This window comes from Malaclemys terrapin, chromosome 8 (assembly GCF_027887155.1).
Source record: "Malaclemys terrapin pileata isolate rMalTer1 chromosome 8, rMalTer1.hap1, whole genome shotgun sequence".
NCBI lineage: Eukaryota > Metazoa > Chordata > Testudines > Emydidae > Malaclemys > Malaclemys terrapin.
The window spans coordinates 80,146,790-80,172,285 of record NC_071512.1 but is presented as its reverse complement, the minus strand read 5'-3'; the positions used below and the strand labels follow the sequence as shown (position 1 = coordinate 80,172,285).

At 46.7% G+C, this 25,496-nt stretch overlaps 1 protein-coding gene across 2 annotated transcripts in view; it reads left to right on the top strand.

Moving 5' to 3' along the window:
• HS2ST1 (heparan sulfate 2-O-sulfotransferase 1) overlaps positions 1–24,902 on the top strand; it is a 169,761-nt gene extending 144,859 nt beyond the window's left edge. For both annotated transcript variants that reach the window (XM_054036534.1, XM_054036532.1), the window contains 3 exons: positions 11,079–11,176; positions 12,380–12,537; positions 23,624–24,902. In XM_054036534.1, coding sequence (XP_053892509.1) covers positions 11,079–11,176; positions 12,380–12,537; positions 23,624–23,850 — 483 coding nt within the window. In that variant the 3' untranslated portion in view covers positions 23,851–24,902. The remainder of the gene's footprint in view (positions 1–11,078; positions 11,177–12,379; positions 12,538–23,623) is intronic.
• Positions 24,903–25,496: the final 594 nt, after the last annotated feature.

The following is a 25,496-nucleotide window of genomic DNA, read 5'->3' as shown; positions in this document are numbered from 1 at the left end:
ACATAAAGACATTTGTGTTTTAAGTGTGGGGTTTTTACCTGTAAGCTTTCGAACATTCTGAACTTTATTTCAAGTTTGTTACCTTCAAATATTGCAAAGCCTTGATTGTAACAACATATGTGCTAAGTTTGAAGATAACTTGAAGATTGCTTGTGTTCCTGAGTACAAGCAACTGTTCAGGTGCTTTTACTGTTGAAAAGCATTTTTAACATTTAACCAACTCAAAATATGCCTAATGAATTTCCTGTAAGCTTTCCTTAGGGAAAATCTTTTCTAGGTTAAAGAATAAGTATGAAAACTTCAAGCAGAACAGTATCTGAAAATAAGAATTTAAAATGTGTCCTTTGTAGACTTGCTATAGTGATGGTATGATATATATCAGATTTTTTTTTAAAGGAGGGGGAGTATAGGTCTTGACTTTATAACCTACTCTGTTCCTTTGTGTATAGCTGCTTTTACTCCACTGATAGTTAAAAAGTACTAAATCATCACCTTATACAGATTGTGGGCACTAAGTTCACCTCTGTGCATTCTCTGCTATGATCTGTCCTGAAGTTATATAGGAAGACATTAGATCCAGGGTTTTCTTTATTTTCAACCTCAAACAATGATTGGAAATGGTTTAAAAAAAAGTCATTTGGCAAATTACATGTCCAGTGAAATAACAATAATTCAATATTTATCTGACAATTAAAACTAGTATTGTATAATAAAACTGTTCCACTTACAGTATACCGTTTTGTCTTCTATCAGACCCTGGATATGAAAGGAATACTTTGATATCTTAAGGTTGCTTTAAAAAAAATCACATCAGTTAAGGCATTAAATTGGCTCAATTTTTTTTCCCCTCTCTTGCGTTTGCAGTAAAAAAAAATTAATATTGACTGGATAGATTTGTCTGATTGCCAGAAGCTGAGAGTGGACAGCAGGATGGATCACTTGATGATTGCCTGTTCTGTTCATTCCCTCTGAAGCACCTGACATTGGCCACTTTCAGAAGGACAGGGTACTGAGCTAGATGGACCTTTTGGTCTGACCCACTGTGGCCAGTCTTATAGTCTTACATAACTCCATGAAGACTTTCACTTTTAAAACATTATTTAAGACCACCTAGAAAAATGTCCACTTTATAAAACTTCTCATACATGTATTTTTGATTCAATTGAACTCAGATTAAACAAAGAGTATACATATATTAGTGAAGCATATATTAGTTGGACATGGAGAGTAAAGCTCTAAGATAGACTTGGGATAACAGTAAATCTTCCTTACAACTGAAGAGTCTAAAGTTCATTGAAAACTCCCTGACCTAATGTTTTGTGGAGGTGTAAATTCTGTTAGCAGTGCAGACTCAGCACAGCCAAGAGTGAATGGACTGAATTCTATTCTGTTATATGGGTGGGTTGTTTACTTCTAATTCCCTTATGCAAAGCTACTGAAGGTAGTGAGGTTACAGTGTCATTGGAGGCATAATTTGACCTGCAGAACTTTTAACTGGTGGAGATGTCTGAGATAAAGAGAACTAACTCTGATTTCAGGATAAGTTTACTGGACTGGAAGTTAATTAAAAAAACAAAAAATAAAAACACTATTTTAGGTGTAATTTGTAATCTGAACACATCTGGTGTGCATTTATTAAGAAACAATAAGCCAAAAACCCACAATGCCACTTCTATGGAATCTCTTTTCAGAATAGAATGCACTTTAAATAACTTCCTTCAGAGATTAGAGCTATTATCATTAGTTTCAATTTAAACCTTCCTAATGTGTTACTTAATAATTCTCTGTTCATGTACTTCAGGCTCTTGTTTTCAATCTTTTATCATGTCACTTTAGCTAACATAAATGTATTTTGATTTTAGATATTACTGGTTTTGCCATACACATTTGAATTGTCCCACAAGCACCCTATTCTACCCAGATAAAATTTTGTCACCAAGCTTTAATTTCTTTCACTGTTTGTAATAATTCAGATTATAATGCTGCCCATGCAACCTTTTCAAAGTGTTTTGAGGAAGCTTTACTTAACAAAAGGATGACAATTTTACTTGCATCAGATATAAAATTCAGAGTATCCATCACCATAATCATTTACTATATATCTCTGAATCCCATCTGAAATATGTCATTGTACATATGACTTTAGATAACTTCCAAAGAGCCACTAATTTAAGCATTAACAGTACTATAGCATCTTCTGCATGTTTCTTTCAGCAAGACAGTTTAGCTGCTTATTTGATATGATTTTTCTAGATACAATCCAAAATCAAAAACTTACATTTAGAAAACCAGTTAAGATTGCTAAGAGTTACGTTTTTCTCTTATCAATCACGTTCCTTAAAAATTGTTAAGTAAATAAGCAACTAGTTAAGGATGATATAACTTTACCCAGCCTACATCTGTATAATGAGCTTCTAAGCTTGTCACTCTGAAGCCTAGAATGTTTGTTGAGTCGAAAGCAATAGAAATATCCACAATCATGTTCAAAATATTACCAGGTTTAGTCATCACTGGATTTCACAGTTTGTTACCACCCAACTTAAGTTCTCAGCCATATTTGGCTTTTCTTACACACATGACTTTACAAATTACCCCCATGTGACAGCACAGGCTTTCTAGTAATAATAATTCTTACCAAGTTCCAAATGCATATTCATTACAGTACAGCCTTAACTCTAACCCAAAATAAATACTGCTCTTTTATCAGTAAACTCACAGAAAGCACAAACCCTTCTAAAAGACGCCTATAATTACGTACATGTTGACCAGCCTCAAATGTAGGTCCACGTGTATGTCTAATGTAATTATAAGCTGACTATGTTCTATGCTTTTCTTATTAAACAACATACAAAACATTATTATCAAGGAACAACAATGTGAACTTTTTGATAAAATAGTGCCATTGTTTTGGTAAACAAATGTAATCTAATTCCAAACTAAAATTATTGAGGGACAGAAATAACCATTATAATGGAAGCTGGTTATATCCTTAATTAGTCTCGATGTACCTTACAACCATCACCATCACCATTATGCGTATGCAGATGCAGTTCATCATTATCCATTTTCCAAAATAGAAAAGAGTTTTGCATGGCAGTTCCTCTTACTGATATCCCATCATGGTTTAAGGGAATTCTAATAGAGGTTCAGCTAGTATAGAGGACTTACAGTGTACAGTAATTTGAGTGGCATTCTTATTTTGCTACATGGACAGAGAAGAACTATTATCTTTCTGTTGAACATCCCAGAGTAAAATGAATACCTTGGCTATGAGAACAGAATCTCTTAAGTACAAAAGTTTCTATGTTAGAATTTCTGTTGATATAGCTGTCAAGATGTAGGTGGAGGAGAGAATGGGAGGTGGATGTCTTCATTTTGTTTTATTTAGGAAATTATTTAGCTGTTTTTAGCTTTAACTACAAAGTGACCTGTGGTGATGGAGAAATCTTATCGGCTGATAAATTCCAACTCATATTTGGCATATGTCTGCACAGGTCGGGAAATATGCTCAGGACAGGTCAATGCTTAGATATGTTGATTGATGCTGTATAAATACTTAGAGTGGATAAATAGCACTCATGAAAGAGGAAAAAAGAAAATGATCTTTTTCCTCTGTCATTTCAAGCATAAATCTTTCTCTCTGGCAACTTTTAAGATGCTAACCGCCTCACTCTGAGCTGGGCAGATTCTTAAATTGTTTTGTGACTCAGGTTAAAACGTGTTTATCTTTCAGAAAAGCATCATTTCAGTGAGATGCCACATTGTTATCAGTGCTGAATTGTGAACACCTTAAAGTTCTGCACTATGGAAAATGCTCAAATATATTTTACTGAAGTATGGGCAAAGCTTTATTTGGAAATGCATGATTTTACCAAACTGAAGCAATTTCAAGCAATCTGCTTGTAAGTGTCTGCATCTTGGGTTGGATTCCTAACAAAAGTTACAAGAGCGGTAGAGTCCTAAATCTTACTGGGTCTATAGTCAGTTAAAATTAAACAAATGCAAGTCTTATATTTTTTAAAATCTTTTCCCCAATTTATTTTCACTTTATAGGTTTGATGAACTTATCAAAACAGTAATGTTTTTAATTGCACAGAACACAAGAAATATTGTAAAAAGCCGTCTTCAAAGTATAATATACTTCCACAGAATAAAAACAGTACTGTACTCTAAACATGTATCCTATACCTGGCTTGGAGAAATTATAAATACTAGAGTTTCTGACTACTGTATGGAAAGCATGTTTTTAATACTAATTTCCCTCCAATGTTAATAGAACTTTTATTGTAACTGGCATTATAAGCTTGAAACACTATGCTTCACTACAGGTATCCATGTGTGCAGAATGATGTCGTGTGTCTAGTTTTGTTTTCTTCAAAGTGAAGTTGGATGTAGTAACTTACTTTCATGTCTACCCTAACTTGGAGCCATAGTATTTTAAGTTCTTCTTCGAGTGCTTGTTCACGTCGATTCCAATCAGGTGTGCGCGCACCGCGTGCACGGTCGTTGGAAATTTTTCCCTTTTAGCAGCTCCCGTCGGGTCATCTAGGGAGCCTCCTGGAGTGGCGCCTTCATGGCGCTCAATATATGACCCACCCGACCCCCCTTCAGTTCCTTCTTACCGTCCGTGGTGACATTGGAACTGCGTTTCACTTGTTTGCAAGTATTCCCTTAGCCTAATACCTAGTTCTACCCAGTTTCTTGTTTTAGTACAGGGGTTCTCAGGCTTTTGTACTGGTGACCCTTTTCACACAGCAAGCCTCAGAGTGTGACCACCCCTTATACATTAAAAACACTTTTTTATATATTTAACACCATTATAAATGCTGGAGGCAAATTGGGGTTTGGGGTGGAGGCGGACAGCTCACGACCCCCCATGTAATAACCTCGCAACCCCCTGAGGGGTCCCGACCCCCAGTTTGAGAACCCTGTTTTAGTAGTTAGTGTATTATTGTTTGTAGTTAGCATAGAAATTGGTGATCATTTCTCTCCCCTCATCCCGCCTTGGGCTTCGGGGCATGCCTCAAGTCCAAGGGTTTGTCTTGCAGCATATGCCGAAAGCCTATGCTTAATAGTGATCCCCACAACTTGTGCCTGAGGTGTCTAGAAGAGGCGCATCAGTCTGAGCACTGCAAGATTTGTAAGGCTTTCAAGCCTAGAACTAGAAAGGAGCATGACTTCTGTTTAAAACAGTTGCTGTTGGAAGCTGCACTCCGTCCAACAATCCATGAAACAGTGCCAAGGAAGGATTCTGGTGCGAGAGCCCCTCGGCACCGAAGATCCCTGGCACCACAGCAAGAAGCAGTGCCCTGGCACTGTTCCATGTCTCCGGTGCCCCACAAGTGCCATAAGAAGGTGGACGGAGGGCGCTCTCTTCAGAGAACTGTGACACCATCAGGGGAGGCTTTGCTGCTCCAGAGGAAAGACTCAGCTCCCAAGCACCAAGAGCTTGTGCCGTTGATTCCAGCACCCCAGACAGCACTGTTGAGCCAGGCACTTAGTGACTATCCAGCCGGGCAGTGCCTGGCGGAGGTGTTGGAGCCCCCCTCTACTCTGGACACTTTTGAAGCTGCTAAGGAGCTCACTGAAATAACTGCGCCTCAGCCACCGGCTGTTAAAGAGAAGCCTCCAGGACCGCCTAGACGGGTACCATCTAGAGGCAAGCCCGCGATGATGAGGCTCTCTTCATCGCCGGACTGGCACTGTTCCCGGCACCATTCCAGGTCCCCATCGCCGCAACACGCACTGGCCTCGGTACAGGATCGCATGGCACTGGGAGCACGACGAGATATATCTCCGGCACCGAGGAGTCGGCACTGATCTAGAACGCCCTCACAGGGCCAGCACCGACACATGGCCCCGGAGCACAGCCGCCGTTCCCTGGCACCAGTCTCTGTCGTGGGATAGCCAGCACCGACTTTCAACGCGATCATCACAGCACCGTTCCCTGACCTCCTCTTCACGGCACTGACTGCCAGTGCAGGGATCGTCGGCACCGCCGTGGTCATAGCCCTCGGGGTCTTCAGACTTGGAGGCCAACTCAAGGCACAGTAGACATAGGCCCACTAAGCACCAAAGAGACGTATAAGTGGCCTGGCAGCCGCAGTGGCCTTCCCCCCCCCCCCCCACACACACACACAAAATGGCCCTTCTGGACCCCCTGGGCTTACCCCTTCGAGGGCTTCTAGGCCAGTGGCCTCAGGACGTCACCCTTCCCGGTCACTGATGGATAGACTTACCCCTCAAGTTATGGAAGCGAACCTCTCCAGACCACCCCCTCATACTACAGGGGAGTCAGCGGAACTGGCTCCAGAACCAGCCATAGCCCAGGACACATCCAACCAGGTTGGACCAATGGAGAAGTCTAACAGAACTCAGGAACAACCCGGGCAGCTAGAGAGCCGTGAGGACCCCTGTGCTCCCACGTGCTTCCTCATCATCCTCGCCTGATGAAGCAGTGGCAGGAGCATCAGCTTTAGGTCCACCCATTGACCACAGGACACACCAGGACCTGCTCTGCCGCATTGCCCGTAACATGACCCTAGAGGTGGAGGAAGTAACCGAATCAGAGGACACAATGGTGGACATTCTCACCCCAGAGGGGTCCTTCCAGAGTGGTGTTACCTATAATAATAATAAAATAATAATAAGACCCTGTGGCAGACTCCATTCTGCCCACTGCCAGGGGAGTGGAAAGGAAGTAGTTTGTCGCCTCCAAAGGATATGAGTTTTTTATTCTCCCACCCACACCATTGCTCCCTGGTAGTCTCAGCAGTGAATGAAAAGGTGTGCCAAGGGCAACAGGTGCCGCACCCAAGGCTAAGGAGGCCAAATGTACAGACCTCTTTGGCAGGTAAGTATATGCCGCAGGGGGCCTACAGCTGAGGATAGCCAACCAGCAGGCTATCCTCAGCATGTAACTTTAACTCTTGGGACTCTATGTCCAAATACAAAGAGTTGCTCCCTGCAGAGTCAAAGACGTAGTTCTCAGCTCTGGTCGAGGAGGGGAAGGCGGTGGCCGGGGCATCCCTACAGGCCCCCCTTGACTCGGCAGTCTCTGTGGCACGTACCATCTCCAATGGAGTGGTCATGAGGAGGACCGCATGGCTCCAAGCTTCCAGTCTTCCCCTGGAAGTTCAACAGACCCTGACCTTCCCTTTGAGGGCGCAGGTCTGTTTTCGGAGCAGACAGACTCGAGGCTCCATAGCCTCAATGGTGAAATCTCTGGGGATGAACTCGCCTGCTACCCAAAGAAAGCCTTTCAAGCCTCAACCCCAGCAGCAGCAGAGACAATATCAGCCTCGCCCAACGTAGGTCACATACCGTTGTAGGAAACAATAGGCATAGACCTTCTAACCCGCCTTCAGGCTAGGGGCAGGGCCCGACCAAGCCACCATCGGGACCCAAACAAGGGTTTTGAAGGGACGCCCAAGGACAACATACCCGCCACTATCCTGGGTCCTTACCTTTCTGAACTGTCTATCCCACTTCTACCGTGTGTGGTCCCATATAACATCGGACCGCTGGGGTCTTCGCCCGGTAGAAGTGGGATATTCTCTCCAATTCTGCTCCTCCCCTCCCTCCCACCCCCTTCCCCATCCCTCTTCAGGGACCCTTCTCATGAGCAAGTCCTTATCCAGAAGGTGCAATCGCTCCTCACCATAGGGGCAGCGGAGGAGGTTCCTCAGGAGCTATGGGGCAAGGGATTCTACTCCCGCTATTTCCTAATCCCCAAGGCAAAGGAGGGATCTCAGACCCATTTTAGACCTGCGAGGGCTCAGTCAGTTCATGGTAAAGTTGAAGTTCCGCATGGTCTCCCTGAGCACCATTATCCCTTCCCTGGATCCAGGGGACTGGTACGCTGCCCTCGACATGAAAGACGCACTTCCATATAGCCATTGGCTGGCCCACAGACGTTTCCTGAGGTTTGTTGTCGACCACAAACACGATCAGTTCATGGTGCATCGAAGGTCCCCCGCAAGAGAGAGGTTTATCCCTACCTCGACGACTGGCTGCTCCGGGGGCGCGCCAGGGAGCAAGTGGAGTCCCAAGTCCAGTTAGTCAGAGAGACCTTCCAGAGACTAGGACTCCTCCTCAGTGTGGACAAGTCGATGCTGTCACCGACCCAACGAATAGAATTCATTGGGGCGGTGCTGGACTTGATTCAGGGAAGAGCGATACTGCCAGAGTCCAGATATCAAGCACTGACAGGCATCATTCAGATTATCAGGCAATACCCCATCACAATCATGAGGACATGCCTCAGTCTCCTTGGACACATGGTGGCATGCACCTGTTTGGACAGGCATGCCAGGCTGAGGCTCAGACCACTCCAGGCATGGCTCACCTCAGCTTATCTCGAGACAGTTCAGACTTGGTAGTAACAGTGCTAGAGCAAGTCTTAAATACCCTATACTGGTGACTGGACCCTTGCATGGTCTGCGAAGCAATCCCATTCAGCATCCCTCAACCGTCCATGATCTCAGTAACGGAAGCGTCAGACCTGGGTTGGGGGGCCCACGTGGGAGATCTACAGACGTAGGGCCAGTGGTTGCAGTCCTAGATCCTGCTCCACATCAATATAAAGGAGCTCAGAGTGGTAAGACTAGCTTGCCTGACCTTGCGGACCCGATTACAAGGTCAGTGTGTGGCGGTGCTGACCGATAACACCACGGCCATGTTTTACATAAACAGGGCAGAGCCCACTCTTCCCCTCTCTGTTGGGAGGCTCTCCAGCTGTGGGATTTTTGTACAGGACGCCTCCAGGTGAATGGAGTGGACTATCTCCCTGGAGTACGGAGCGAGCTTGCGGACCACCTCAACAGGTCGTTCCGCGACCACAAGTGGTCCATCCGTCCAGACGTCATACATTCCATCTTCCAAAGGTGGGTTTTTCCCCGGGTAGACCTATTCGCCACCAGGAGCAACAGGAAGTGTTCACTGTTTTGCTCTTTCCAAAAGCACAGTCCTGGCTCTTATCTCGGACGCGTTCATGCTACCGTGGAGAGACCATCAAATGTATGCCTTCCTGCCGATACCACTCGTCCACAAGGTACTGCTCAAGTTCCACAGAGACAAGGCAGAGGCAATTCTGCTGGCCCTTGTGTGGCCATACCAGCATTGGTACACCACGCTTCTGGAGCTGTCAGTGGACACCCCGATCGCTCTACCGCTCCACCCATGGTTAAACTCAATGGAGCTCCAATGCACGTTGAGAGAGGTGCTGCTTGGTAGCAGGAAACCTTCCACCAGGGCCACTTGCCTAGCTAAGTGGAAAAGGTTCTTGTGCTGGTGTGAGCAGAGTCGCATACCTCCACTTCAAGCATCTGTACCGTTCATCCTGAAGTATTTACTGCATCGGAAGCAGCAAGGTTTGGCAGGATCATCCATCAGAGTACACCTCACGGCCATCTCGGCATTCCATCCGGGAGAGTTGGGGCGCTCGGTATTCGCCAACCGTATGGTGGGTTGTTTCCTGAAAGGTATGGAAAGACCATATTCACAGTCCCGACCACCGGTACCTGCTTGGGATCTCAATCTGGTCCTCACTAGGCTAATGGAGGGCCCCATTCGAACCACTGGCTACATGCTCCCTTCTGCACTTCTCGTGGAAGGTGGCATTCCTGGTTGCCATCACATCAGCCAGGAGGGTGTCAGACTTAAAAGCGTTAACCTCCAACCCCTCTCCCCGCCCCCCAGTCTTCCAGAAGGACAAAGTACAGCTCAGGCCGCACCCGGCCTTCCTGCGCAAGGTGGTATCCCAATTCCATATTGGCCAAGACATTTTTTTATCAATCTTCTATCCCAAGCCACATGCTACTGCACAGAAGCAGAGGCTTCACTCACTAGGTGTGTGTAGAGCGCTAGCATTCTACACTGAGCACACGAAGCCTTTCAGGAAGTCGAACCAACTGTTTGTAGCAGTGGCAGACCAGATGAAGGGGCTTCCGGTCTCCTCACAACACATTTCTTCCTGGATCACGGACAGCATCCGTACCTGCTACGACCTTGCTAAGGTCCCAACCCCATCTATTACGGCCCACTCAACACGAGCTCAAGCCTCAGCCGCCGCTTTCCTGACCCAGGTGCCCATTCCAGGAGATCTGCAGAGCGGCAACCTGGTCTTCGGTGCACACGTTTACCACCCACTATGCCATCACCCAGCATGCTAGAGACAATGCAGCTCTCGGTAGAGCGGTGCTCCAGTCAGTGATTCCTTAACTCCAGCCCCTTCCCCCGGGGGAGAGCTTGGGAGACACCTGATTGGGAATCAACATGAACAAGCACTCGAAGAAGAAAAGACGGTTATTCACCTTCTTGTAACTGTTGTTCTTCGAGATGTGTTGTTCACGTCCATTTCAATACCTACTCTCCTTCCCCTCTGTCGGAGTAGCCGGCAAGAAGGAACTGAAGTGGGGTCGGGTCGGCAAGGTCATATATTGAGCACCATGAAGGCGCCACTCCAAGGGGCTCCCTAGCTGACTCGGCGGAAGCTGCTAAGGGAAAAAGTTTCCGACGACTGTGCACGCAGCGCGCACACACCTGATTGGAATGGAAGTGAACAACACATCTCGAAGAATAACAGTTACACGAAGGTAAGTAACCGTCTTTTATAGACTCAGGTTTGAAAAGAGATACCAGTAATTTGTTGGTAGGCTCAATAGTCTACCACTATTTTACCATATCTTTTATAAAAACAAAAAATTCACTGTATTATACAGTTATGATCCAATCCCCACTCCATTTTGCAGTAATGTTATTTCAGCATTTGGGTCCATTGTTGTTATGATTTTTTTTAATAAGGAAAAACTGTAATATTAATATATAGTCTTGCTTTTCTGCAGAGGATACAAGCAGGACTTAAAGTAGTCAGTTAATTTCAATCACAAAATGTTAAGACCAATAGATTCTCTTTATACGATATTTTGAAAACAAAGCTCGAAAAAAAAAATTTGTTCTCTTTTCCCCACATCTTGTATTCCTCTATCCCCAGCACATTTAACAACTAGCCATGGTAAGATGTTTGATATGTAAGGCTGTGGTTTATAGCTCACTTTGCAACTTTGTCTTTGTTCCAGACCTTTGATGAATGTGTAGCAGCTGGAGGCTCAGACTGTGCTCCAGAGAAACTTTGGCTTCAAATTCCATTCTTCTGTGGCCACAGCTCAGAATGCTGGTAGGGAGATAAAATTGGCTTAAGCTGATAATCAAGTATATTATCACTATAATCTATATTTAATAAGTGAATGTGTGCTGGAGGGTTAGATGTTGAGAAAGAATGAGAGCATCTGGAGTATACCAGCATGTAATTCACTGATGTGTACTTTGTGAGTTTACCTTCCAAAGGTATTTGACTTTAAAAGATTCGTGCAACTGTTTTCCAAGGAATAAGTTTAAAAGACATTTGTTTTGTAATAGACGTTATAGAAGTGTGCAAACAATTCTATAACTAAAAATCAGCATTTCCATTATAGACTGCAGTATTACGAATTCAATAGCCACAATTTCTTGATGAATCAGGCTAAATCTTAGTGTACATGTTTGTCTGAACTAAGTGTTCTCCTGTTCAAGCTATTTGAGTTTTATACAGAGGGAAAATGATGATATAAGTAGCTTGGTTTGAGGTACTGTTTTGCTAAGCTGTTTGCCAAACTCTCAATAATAAATGCAGCTTAGTTGTTAGAAGGTGAAATGAAATTTGATAAGGATTAACTGTACATGTGGATCAAGCATTTTTGTTTCTTATACAAGAGCCATGTACTTTAAGGAAGTCTCCAGGGAATGTAAGTTTGAAAATGACTTATTCGTGTACAACAATTCCATTCAAATCCTTTTAACACTCAGTGATAGAGAAGTTGCTAACTGCTGTCAGTGGAAACAAATATACTGAAAGGTTCTGAGTGAAGACACGGAGCATTATTATCAAGTCTATTATACCTAAATTTGGTGGATTTAATCACAAGCATTAAAAAAGGAGGGCATGTGCCCCCCACACTTAATTTTTTGAGTAGGCAAAAAATGGTAGTTCTGACCACTTAATTCTTGAGGCACAGAAAAAGTAAAATTTTAGAAATTGAATTAATTAAAGGAATAACCATATAATTGCTAAACCCTAGTGGGTGAGGTGTTAGTATAGCAAGAGACTGTTGTGAGCAGCCTTTTAAAGCCATAATCCATGACGTTTGGGTTTGGTGTTGACATAGTCACAGGTGAGAGAAATTGGGGAGGGGAAGTTAGGTAAAAGAAATTAGAGATGGGTGTGATTTTAAAATGAGTCTCTCTTGCCTGTGCAAAGATGATGTGAAGAAAACTACATCTAGGAATCAAGAATTCTTGGCTGACTTCAGAACCTTGCTGTAATTACTTTTTATCATTTTAGGAATGTGGGGAGCAGATGGGCTTTGGAACAAGCCAAGTACAACCTGATTAATGAATTCTTCCTAGTGGGAGTCACTGAAGAGCTTGAAGACTTTATTATGTTATTGGAGGCAACTTTGCCCCGATTCTTTAGGGGTGCTACAGAACTGTACCGGACAGGTATTTGAATAGCTGTTTTCATTTCTTCCTCACCCCTTTTTCATTTATGCTTTCACATGACCTCTTCAGACCTGAATGAGCAGTCTTGAGTCTCTGCCAGGATTGCTTCTCAGTTGATTGATGTTACTATGCAGGAGGCAGAATCATTCCAAAAGAGTTCTATTATCAGTTTTACCATGCAAGCCAAGAATCTTTAGCCCTTATGTGCATTACACACAACCAGGGTGGAACATTTGTTCTGTGCAGCAGTTCTGCAGTAATATGACTAACTTGCTATTATTTATACATGCAGGTAAAACATGGTAGGCTTTACTAAGAAAAGGGCCCAGCCCCAAAGAGGAACTGACAGGCTAGGGCCTTGATCTTGCAAACTGCTCTGTACTGGAAGATTTCTGCACCCAGGTGGACCCCCACTAAAGGATCCTTTAATCTGTATAAAACTCCTGTATGTCAGTGGGCAGCTATACAAACATGGAGGTCTGTCTGCATGCAACAGCTTGCAAAACTTAGGTGTAAAACAATAGAAAAGCAGGAGGTGGTAAAAGGAGGAGGGAGAGCCAGCCCTAAACAAGAAAAGGGGAAGCTTGCACTTTTTTCTTTCTGATTGATTCCTTGAGGCTACGCTTTTGTTTGTGATTTTTTTTTTAATGTTGACATATTTAAAGCCAGAAGTATCATTTTGACTTTAGACAAAAAATATTAAGAAGTATTTCTTGACATTTCCAGAAGTATTGTCCCAGGAAAGCAAATCATTATTTAAGGAATGTCACTGCAGAACAAGCAAATTGGCACTTCCTTTGCCACAGTGTAATTTTCAGAAATATAATCTTCTAGAAGTGGTATTTGAATAATGTGTGTTTATATATGTATTATGTATACAATTATTGCTACGCAAACATATGATTATTTCTTCTTCGAGTGCTGGCTCATGTTCATTCTATGTTAGGTGCACACACGCCACATGCACCGTTGCTGGAAATTTTCCCCTCAGTGGTATCTATCGGGCTGGCTCTTGTGCTCTCTGATGCTGCATGCATATGTGCCAGTATAAAGGGTGCTGCCAGCCCCGCATCCTCTCAGTTCTTCTTCAAGTGATTGCTCATGTGTATGCCACTATAGGTGTGCGTGCTCGCCACGTGCACCGGTGCCGGAAGTTTTTCCCTTAGCAGTACCCGTACTGAGGGAGCACCACTACGACCCCTGGAGTGGCGCCGGTATATCGCGCCATAAAGGGGGCTGCATGCTCCCCCAACCCTCAGTTCCTTCTTGCCGCCAGTGAAGGTAGTCGGAACTTTGTGCTCCAGCCTTGGCTGCAGCGCTTCTAGCTTTAGTGGTACTTGTTCGTCAATAGATAGCTTCTCTAGTTAGTAGCCTGGCTCGGGGCATGCCCCGTGCCCCCAGGCTTCAAGTCGTGCGACTCCTGTCGCAATTCCATGCCCAGACGCGATCCGCACTCCGAGTGTCTTCGCTGTCTGGGCAAGTCTCACATAAGTGAGAAGTGCAAAATTTGCAAATCGTTTAAGCCCTGGACTAAACGTGAATGCGAGATTTGTCTCCGGACCACCTTATGGAATTGGCATTGGCACCAGCGCGCCGACCTGACCAGGCCCTGGGTACTGCGTCCTCTGTGCGGAGCGAAGCCCCATCCACCAGTCGGCACCGTTCCCCAGCCAAGAAGCAGGGCAAATCCCAGCGACGCCGTGAGAAGGACAGGGGTGAGGCCGGACCTGAGTTGACCAGCCCACGATCCCTGTCGGGGCCCAGACCTCCAACTCGTGCAGAGCGGAGTAGTCCAGTCCCGTCCGCGTGGACCTCCCCACTGATACGGGTCCCCTCCACGCCGGAGGTAGCCCAGGCAGCGCGCAACGTCCCCACCATGTCAGTACCGAGCAGGCTGTCCGAGGAGAGGCCCCGGTCGCGAAGGAAACCACCGTTGGGCTCCCAGCCCTCACCAGCTACGTCAGTTGTGGAGATCTCCTTCTGATCTGACGGGCCCTCCTCTAGCCCCAGACATACCTCTACTCCGTTGTCGGAGTCGCCTGGGAGGGAATCGCCTGAGTCGTCCTCAACCCGCAGAGGCAGCAGGCGCTGGCTTGGAAAGTGTCGAGCGAGAGCGGATCTCAACGCCGACGGCACCACCGATCATACTGCGACGATCGCCACGTTCGGAATGCATCCTGGCACTCACTGGCACCGCGATGCCGCGCCCAGAGCTACCGAAGAGAGTCCAGGGATATGCCCTCCAACGTCTACACCTATTCATCGTTGAGGTAAAAATCCTGTGGCAGGAGCCGGCGTGGACAGCACCGGTCAAGCCGCTCCCACGGCACTGTGCGATCCTCGGCCGCTTTGGCTCCCAGCCGCCCTTCCCCGGGCCACACAGTTCCCCAGGAACAAATAACCCTGGTGGGACCCCAGGCGGGGCAGTGGCAAGGGGCACCATGGCAAGGACAGTGGTGTCAGTGGGCACCGTGGCCCCAGGCGCCTGCACCGCCGAGGCCTCGCTCCATGGCTGGTGCATCCCAAGCCTGCTCTGGGTCCCCATCTTGGCGCCAACGGCACTGGAACCGGACCCTGATGTGGACAGTGGCATACCGGCACCGCCTGATGCTCTCAGGTCCATCCCAGTCACCCTGCAGGCACCGGATGAGTCCATAGCGACATCGCCTCCTCCATCTCAAGAGGATTTCAAGGCGCACCAGGAGCTCCTACGGCTTGTAGCTGCCATTCTACACCTGCAGGTGGAGGAGATTGAGGAACCATCGGACAATCTTTTCAATGTCCTTTCTTCTTCGGCACCGGGCTGCGTGGCACTGCCACTTCACCAAGGGGTGGCAAACATCTCCACGGGCCTATGGCAAACCCCGGCCTCCCTGCCGCCTCTCTCTAAGAAGGCGGAGCATAAATACTTCATGCCAACAAAAGGGCACAAGTATCTTTAAACCCACCCCACTCCGAACTCTTTGGTAGTGGAGTCGGTCAACCACCGTGAGCGGCACGGGAAGCCCGCACTGACCCCAAAGGATAAGGAGGCCAGGAGACTGTACACGGTTGGCAAAAAGGTTTATTCCTCAGCCAGTTTCCAACTCAGGGTGGCGAACCACCAAACCCTCCTGAGTCACTTTGACTTCAACTTGTGGGGCTCTTTGCCAAAATTCGAGCCCTCCCTTCAAGAGCAGGACAGGAAGGAGTTCAAAGCGCTGCTCGACGAGGGTACAGCAGTAGCGAAAGCAGTTCTCCAGGCTGCCTCAGACGCAGCTGACACGATGGCTCGTTCGATGGCTACGGCTATCTCCATGAGGCGTGCATCATGGCTTTCCCTCTTGGGGGTGTCGGTGGAGTCCCAGTCTATAATGCAGGACCTGCCATTTGATGGCAAAGCATTATTTGCAGACCAGACAGACACCCATCTGCACGGGATGAAGGACTCCCGCACCACTCTACAGACACTTGGTCTGTATGTCCCGCCGGCCAAGGACAAGCCCAGACCGCAGCCCTCAGCTCCCCCGGCATGGGGCAGATACGAGCCCCCGCCTAAGAGGCAGAGAGAGCAACGGCGTCGGTCCCAACGCCAATCCCGTTCGGCCCCACGACCTGGGCCCTCGAAGGCCAAGAGGCCAAGGAAACAGCGTTTTTGACTCGTTGCAGGGGGTCACCAGGCTTGTTGCCAGTTTACACCCCCGCTCCCCCAGTTAATAAAGTTGAGTTTTACCAATCATTTATCGGCCTTCCGACTACAATGGTACTGTATAACGTCGGACCGATGGGTCCTCAGCACCAACTCCCAAGGGTACAGGTTGCAGTTCGTTTCGCCCCCTCCCCACCATCCATCATCCAGGGAGCTGGCCGGGGATTCGGAGCATGCCCTCCTCCTCAGCCTGGAGGTAGAGTGCCTCCTCTCCCTGGGAGCTGTGGAAAGGGTACTCTGGGAATTCCAGGGCAAGGGATTTTACTCCTGGTATTTCCTCATCCCGAAGGCGAAGGGCGGGCTTCGGCCCATCCTTGATCTGCGGAATCTCAACCAGTTCCTGGTTCGTTGCAAATTCCACATGATGTCCCTGGCCTCTATTATCCCATCCCTAGACCCGGGGGATTGGTTTATGGCTCTGGACCTCCAGGATGTGTACTTTCACATCCACATTTTCGAGGGTCACAGGCGCTTCCTCCGTTTCCTGGTGGGTCAGGACCACTACCAGTTTACGGGCCTTCCCTTTGGCCTGTCAACTGCCCCCAGGTTCTTTACAAAGTGTATGGTGGGGGTGGCGGCCCACCTCAGGAGGGAAAGGGCTGCAGATCTTCCCTTACTTCGATGACTGGCTGCTCAAGGGCAAGTCTCGGTCTCAGGTGCAGGAGCAGATAAACTTCCTGCTAAACACCTGCACAGCTCTAGGCCTAGTGGTAAACGAGGAGAAATCCACATTAGTCCCGGTTCAGCGAATAAACTTCATAGGAGCACTGTTAGATTCCCGGGTGGCCACAGCCTCCCTCCCACGGGACAGATTCAAGACGCTCAAAGCTCTCATCACCTCTGTCACGGCCTTTCCGGTAACTACGGCACAGGCGTGCCTTCAAATCCTAGGCCATATGGCAGCATGCACCTCTGTGGTGCGACATGCCAGGCTCAGAATGAGGTCCCTTCAGCTTTGGCTGGCCTCCCGGTACTCCCAAGCCAGGGACGGCCTGGACAATGTCCTCACGGTGCCGCCAACGGTGGTGGCAAGCCTGCAATGGTGGTCCCTCCCGAGCAACATGCTTCGGGATATCCCCTTCCAAGAGCCCCCTCCCTCACTAGATCTAGCGTCAGATGCCTCGGACCTGGGGGGCTTCAAGACCCAGGGTATGTGGTCACCCGAGGAACTGACCCTGCACATAAATGTCAGGGAGCTCAGGGCTGTGCGCCTGTCATGCGTTGCCTTCCGCCAGCACATACCAGAGAAGGTGGTCAGAGTCCTCACGGACAATATGACAGCCATGTATTATGTAAACAAGCAAGGGGGCACGCGTTCCCGGGCCTTATGCCAGGAAGCCCAGCTCCTGTGGGAATTCTGTATAGCCCACGACATCCTCCTGCGGGCCTTTTACCTTCCCGGCAAGAGCAACACGCTCGCGGACCACCTGAGCAGGGTTTTCTCCCAAAAGCACGAATGGTCCCTGCACAGGGAGGTGGCCAGGTGGATCTTCCTACAGTGGGGTACTCCCTAAGTAGACCGGTTCGCCTGTGTCCCCGATTATGCTCCAGGGCGGGAGAGGGCGATGGTGCGATATCAGATGCGTTCCTGTTCCCATGGTCGGGGCCCCTGTTGTACGCCTTCCCGTCCTTCCCCCGATAGACAGGGTCCTACAGAAGGTGAAGTCAGACGGGGTGCAGGTTATCCTCATAGCCCCGGACTGGGCCCGTCAACATTGGTACTGGACCCTACTGCAACTCTTAGCGGCCCCCCCTTGCAGGCTGCCGCTCCGCCCGGACCTCCTCTCCCAAGAGGAAGGTCGTCTCCTCCACCCCAACCTGGCCCCCCTCCACTTGACAGCATGGCTGCTCCATGGTTGAATGAGGAGGAAGGGAGATGTTCTGAGGATGTGAGACAGGTCCTGCTGGCAAGTAGGAAACCCACCACACGTTGAACCTATCTGGCCAAATGGTATCGGTTCTCTATGTGGGCGAGAGAGAGACGTTCCTCGCCCTCTACCGCATCTATCCAGCTGGTCCTCGATTACCTCCTGTCCCTTAGGACCCAAGGGCTGGCGCCCTCCTCGATCAGGGTGCACCTGGCGGCCATTTCGGCCTTCCACCCCCCGGTGCAGGGCCTTTCGGTGTTTTCATATCACATGATGTCCCGGTTTCTAAAAGGGTTAGATCGGGCATTCCCTTACGCCAGACCCCCGGTCCCACTCTGGGACCTGAACCTAGTGCTCTCCCGCCTCAGAGGGCCTCCTTTCGAGCCCTTAGCCACATGTTTGTGCTCCCACTTACCGTGGAAAGTGGCGTTCTTAGTGGCTATCACCTCTGCCCGCCGGGTCTCTGAGCTCAGGGCCCTGACCTCTGAACCACCGTATACGGTCTTCCATAAGGACAAGGTTCAGCTCCGCCCTCACCCCGCCTCCGTGCCGAAGGTAGTCTCGGCTTTTCACATGGATCAGGATATTTTCCACCCGGTCCTCTGTCCTAAGCCCCATTCCGCCAATGAGGAATGACGCCTGCACACGTTAGCTGTGCATAGAGCACTGGCTTTTTACCTAGACAGAACCAGGCCATTTAGGAAGTCCCCCCAGCTGTTTATTGCATCAGCCGAGCGCATGAGGGGGCGTCCGGTCTCCACCCAGCGGATCTCCCACTGGATCACCTCATGCATTCGCACCTGTTACGACCTGGCAGGGATTCCCCTGCTTCCTATAGTGAAGGCTCATTCGACGAGAGCCCAGGCCTCATCAGCGGCCTATGTGGCTCACATCCCTGTTCAGGACATATGTAGGGCTGCTATGTGGTCCTCTGTGCATACCTTCTCATCGCACTATGTGATCATCTCCCAAACACGGGATTACGCAGGGTTTGGTAGGGCGGTGCTCCGCCCGGGTAACCCTTAAAATTTAACACTTAAACTCCTACCCACCTCCATCAGGTATAGCTTGGAGTCACCAATAGTGGAATACACATGAGCAATCACTTGAAGAAAAAAGGACAGTTACCTGTTCTGTAACTGGCGTTCTTCGAGATGTGTTGCTCAGATGTAGTCCACATCCCGCCCTCCTTCCCCTCTGTCGGAGTTGTTTGGCAAGAAGGAACTGAGGGTGGGGGGAGCACGCAGCCCCCTTTATGGCACGATATATCGGCACCACTCCAGGGGTCGCAGCGGTGCTCCTTCAGTATGGGTACTGCTAAGGGAAAAACTTCCGGCACCAGTGCACGTGGCGAGCATGCACACCTATAGTGCAATACACCTGAGCAACACATCTCGAAGAACACCAGAAAGGCTTAAAGAAACTAGATCTGTTTGGCAGAAAAAATTATTCAACTTCGTATCCTGAACCAGCAAGCCCTGCTGGAGAGGTACGATTATAATATGTGGGAATCTTTGACAAAATTTAAGGACTCGCTGCCTCAGGGCTCCATGCAAGAGTTTTCTGCCTTCTTAGAGGAGGAAAAGAACATAGTCAGAGCCTCACTCCAGGCAACCTTGGACGCAGCTGTTGCAGTAGCCAGAACGATGGCTTCCACAGTGGTCTTGAGGCTAATGTTTGGCTGCAATCCTTAGGGCTACCATAAAAGGTCCAACAGTCAATCCAAGACCTCCCATTCGAGAGTACCTCATTGTTTTCAGAGCAAACGAACACAAAGCTTCATGGCCTGAACGACTCCAGGGCTATCCTCAGGTCTCTGGACCTCTATGCTCCGCCTCCCTCAAGGAAGCATTTCAGGGCTCAGCAACTTGACTCCTTCTCAGCTTCTTGTGCTTACAGTTCCAGCTCCGGTCCTTGCCTCTCTCAACTGGTGGAAGGACCCCCAACCATTTCAGATGCTTTCCGATCTAGGTTGGGAGCCCATTTCGACCTCCTAAGACCACAGGGTTGGTGGACCCACAAAGAGCTCTCCCTACACATAAATGTCAGAGGAGCTCAGAGCGGTCCGCTTAGCTTACCAAGTGTTTCTTCCCCAAATCACAGGCAAAGTAGTGTGAGTACTTACAGACAACACAATCATGTTCTACATCAACAAGCAGGGAGGAGCATGTTTCTCTGTCCTGTGTCAGGAGGCCATCCATCTATGAGACTTCTGAAGCACTCCATTCACTCTGAGGCTATCCATCTTCTGGGAGCTCAGAACGCCCTGGCAGATCACCTTAGCTGATCTTTCTCCTCTCACCAGGCCACTAGGTTCATCTTCCAAAGATGGGGATCTCCCCAGATAGACTTGTTTGCAACCAGGCAGAACAAGAAATAACATTAGTTTTGCTCGCTTCATGGTCATAGCCCGAGGTCCCTTTCAGAGGCCTTCCTGCTTCGATGGACCGATCTCCTATTTTATGAATGTCCTTCAGTTCCTCTTGTATACAAGGTCCTTCTGAAAATCAAGCAGGACAAGGCGAGCATTATTTTAATAGCCCTGGTATCGCCATGCCAACACTGGTTCAGCATGCTGCTAGACTTGTCAGTAATGCACATAATCTCACAAGATCCAGGGCTGTTTACTCCACCCGAACCTCGGAGCCCTTCACCTGATCTTGTGGAAACTCCATGGTTGCGCCTGGAGGAACAAGCCCGTTCAGAACAAGTCCGCTAGGTCTTGCTAGGTAGTAGGAAGCCATCTACTAGGGCTACCTATGTGGCCAAGTGGAAGCGTTTTTCAATATTGTCTTCCTAACGAGGTCTATCTCCAACTCACTCGGTCTTCCTTTAAATCTATAGTGGAATACCTGCTCCCCCTAAAACAGCAAAGTCTGGCTGTTGCATCTGTCATGGTACACCTAGCGGCAATCTCAGCCTTCCAGCTGCCAGTGAACTGTAGGTCAGTTTTCTTGCACAATATGTCCATCTGCTTTCTTAAAGGGTTAGAGAGACTTTACCCTCAGATTTGTGAGCCGATTTCCCTGTGGGATTTAAACCTGGTCCTGTCAAGATTCATAGGCCCTCTCTTTGAGCCGCTAGCATCATGCCTTCTGCTGTTTCTCTCCTGGAAGGCTGCCTTCATGATAGTGAATACCTTAGCCAGAAGCGTCTCAGAAGTCAGGGCCCTTGCATCAGAACCACTATACACTATGTTCATCAAGGACAAAGTTCAACGGCGCCCCCCACCTAGCATTCCTGCCGAAGACGGTTTTGCAGTTCTATAGTAACCAGGCCATTTTCCTGCCAGTTTTCTACCTGAAACCACACAGGAATTCAGAAGAATGGCAGCTTCGCTCATTGCATGTCAGATGTTCCCTAGCCTTTTACATTCAGAGGACTAAACCATTCCCTCAGTATCAGAGGGGTAGCCGTGTTAGTCTGGATCTGTAAAAAGCGACAGAGTCCTGTGGCACCTTATAAACTAACAGACGTATTGGAGCATAAGCTTTCATGGGTGAATACCCACTTTGTCAGACGCATTCTGTAGATCTATACAACTCTTTGTGGCAGTAGCAGAGAGAATGAAAGGCCTGTCAGTTTCAGCCCGGAGAATTTCATCTTGGATAATCTCCTGTATTCAAGTGTGCTACGAGTAGGCAGATATCCCACCTCCTGCTATCTTGACTACTCATTCGACAAGAGCTCAGGGCTCATCGGTGGCATTTCTGCCCCAGGTCCTGATTCAAGTGCATGCCTTCTCCTCCTACTATGCCATCACCGAGCAGGCTGGAGGTGATTCCAGGTTTGGGAGAGCAGTGTTACAATCCGCATGCCCATGAACTCCAAGCCTGCCTCCTTGGGTACTGCTTGTGAGTCACCTAATGTGGAATGGACATGAGCAAGCACTCAAAGAAGAAAAATGGTTACTAACCTTTCCATAACTACTGTTCTTTGAGATGTTGCTCATGTACATTCCACAACCCACCCTTCTTCCCATCTGTCGGAGTTAGGCGGCAAGAAGGAACTGAGAGGGTGCGGGGCCGATGACGCCCCTTATACTGGTACAGAAGTGTGCGGCACCAAAGGGTGCAAGAGCCGACCCTACGGATACCACTGAGAGAAAAATCTCTGGCAAGGGTGCACGCACACCTAATGCGGAATGGACATAAGCAACACATCTCGAAGAACAACAGTTACAGAAAGGTTAGTAACCATTTTTTATTACTTCTACTGTTGTAGCACCCAAGTGGCGGGCACTTTCCAAACCAAGATGAAGAAACATTCACATCTCCAAAGAGCATGACGTTGGATTATACTAAATCTAAATCCCCTTCTGGCAGGCATAGAGAATGCCCATTTTACCTGTGTCTGAAGGTACCTGTACATTTGGAGGCCCATAAAGTCACGATGGGTATGTCTACACTGTGTTTTAAAACCTGTGGCAGCAAGTCTCAGAGCCCAGATCTACAGACCCGGGCTTGTGCTTGCGTGCTAAAAACAGCTGGATAGATGCTTCGGCTGGAGCTCAGTCTTTGAAGCCCACCCTTTTCCCAAGGCTTCAGAGTCTGAGCTCCATCCTGACCCAAGTATTTCCACAGCTGAGACTTGCTGCTCTAGGTTGTAAAGCACAGTGTAGGCATACCCCATGAGACTTACAGCCTCCCAAAGTCCATTTCAAATTGGACCTCTAGCTGCTGGGTTTTGGTTTGTTTTTAGCATGCTCCTACCTATTTGCCCTGATGTTTTACCTTTGCAAGGGCTTTTTGCCCCCATCCTGCATCAGATTGTTTGGGCTATGGACATACAGATGCATGTTTCTCCTCTCCTTTGGTTATCATAGACTGCTGCCATTGGAAATAGCTGAACCCTCTCTAGGTAGCTGCTGTTGGCCCTGCTGCATGTGATGATGTAGGACTCTGGGCAGGACTTCTGCCTCTGAACAGGAAGAGGGACAAGATGATTGTTTAGAAGCCACTAAATATGCAAAATTAACATTTTATATGCAGTTTTTTTAATTTTTCAACTATCGCTCTTATGAAGAGTGATAGTGTTAAAATTAGTAAAGCTGCACCTTAAACAAAGTGTGTTCTCTGAACCAGCTTTCCTGTAGTAGATGCTTCTGGCTTTGAATTTTCTTAATTTCTTAGTATTTAGTATCCATAGTAATTTCCAAGTAGATATTAATCAAGTTCGAAATAAAGATTTTACAGGTCCATTATGTGGGGTAACACAGTTCACTAAGTGATTATTTCCTGTTTGGGGCTTTATTAACTGAGTCCTGTGCATGGAGTGAGGAGCAGGTTCGCTGAGAAAACACTAATGCAAAATGCATTAATGCTTAGTGGCAGAGGTTTCAATTTACCGGTCCCACATGGTTATATTAATAATTTCGGGATTAAGTTCTGTCAATTTTGATACAATTTATCAAAATGTTGATTGAAGAAACTGTGCAAATAAAACAACTGCAGCCTGTACGGTACAATTCTGGAATTATTTAAACTTGTAAGTGCAAGTGGAGTTATAACTGCTTTCATTTTCCATTTAGGAAAAAAGTCTCATCTTAGGAAAACAACAGAGAAAAAGCTCCCAACAAAAGAAACCATTGCCAAGCTGCAGCAGTCGGAAATTTGGAAAATGGAGAATGAGTTCTATGAATTTGCACTGGAGCAATTTCAGTTTGTCAGAGCACATGCAGTTCGGGAAAAAGATGGAGAATTGTATATTCTGACGCAAAACTTTTTCTATGAAAAGATTTACCCTAAGTCGAACTAAGAACAAGGTATACTGTTAGATTAATGGACTAAACCTTTGGTCACTTTGTCATCTTAGTTCTCAGCCCTGGAAAATAGTTTGCTGGTAGACCTCTGAGGTATTTCTCTCTAGAGCTGAGGAAAGTGGGCTGTGGCTCACACCAAAGGTGTTGGATACTTGACTTAAGCTTCAGTTCTTTTATCTAACTAATAGTTTCAGTGGGAGTTACTACCCTTTCCCTGAAGAAACCTACATTTTCCTTTACAGATATTAACTGCACAGAGGTTTTGGTTGAAAATATAAACAAAAAATGCTTCTGTTTATGCTGTTGTTGATTCTCAGAGCAATTTATTTTCATTTAAACTTCTGTAAACAAGAAATCAACTGTTTTCCCAGCTTCTACATGGAGATTTTGGTTGTATACAATTATGAATAGTGTTAATAACTGGTTGACATCTGTGCTTTGTTTTTGTGAGTCACGTTACATGATATTCATTGGAATGATCAATCGTGTTCTGCTAAGAAATGCTGCTGCTGGATTTGCCCATATATAAATGTGGTTTTATTAAAAAGAAAAGTTATAACTAATCATTAGTGTTTTTAAAAAATAATTTCCATATTAATATTGTAAAAAGAGAATCAAGGCAGTATTTCCTTTTCCTCCCTCACCCCAACTGAAGTTGGGAAAATTCTGCAAAGAAGTTGGCATTGCCTGCAGTTCTAGTTAATGCTTATACATCAATATAAAAAAACCCTAGTAAATTCAGTATCAAGTTGCTCCATGGATTCTTCGTAATGACTGTAAACTGAGATATTGGTGAATCCATATTATGACTCCATTAGTGAGCTGTGGTATGGTTTGGGTTTTCCTACTTCTTCTATACTTTTACCTGTAGAATATTTTTACTAAGGTGCTTTATAATGTGTTTTAAAGCATTGCATTTACAAAAGGAGTAAAATGCTGTAAATACTGCATATTTTATGTATTTGGACCAAAAGGTTACAAGTAATTAGCTGAAAGTGGTTTTTGCACCAGTTTTGTTACATGTGAAGTAAAAACCATCTCATCTGCTGTTCTGCTTCCTATTTTAGTTAACTGTTGGACATCACTGAAATGCACTTCAATGACTTCTACAACTTTACTACTAACACAGCACATTGTCCAGAAGTTCTCTTTACCTAAAATTAGTCTGTATCTTTTTATAACATTTGAAAGAGAAAAAAGAAAATCAAATGTGTGGTTGAGACACGGTGAACTTGACATAAATGTGTGTATGTAACTGCCTTACATCACTATTGTAAACTTGTATGATTTGCCATTATTAGCAGCTTGAAACACCTGGTAGATTAAGTGTAGTTGAGATTAGTGAACAGATGTTTGGGTACTGGGGACACTGTGTTTTAACAAACTGCAGTGAATACCTACATGTAACTTTTTTAAAAATAACGGTAATTACCCCTTTTTTCACCTTCAGTTTATAAAAATTAGTTTCCCTGGGTTTGATTGGGGTGGGGGGAAGGAGATAATGTGACATGTATCTGAATCCCTAAGGATGGTGCTTAAAGCAGTAGTGTAAAGTTATTAAGATAGAATTTCTTTAATTCATTTGTTTTTTGTAATATGAAAATGATTGAGAGTTGAAAATCATGTGTACATTGGATGTTTG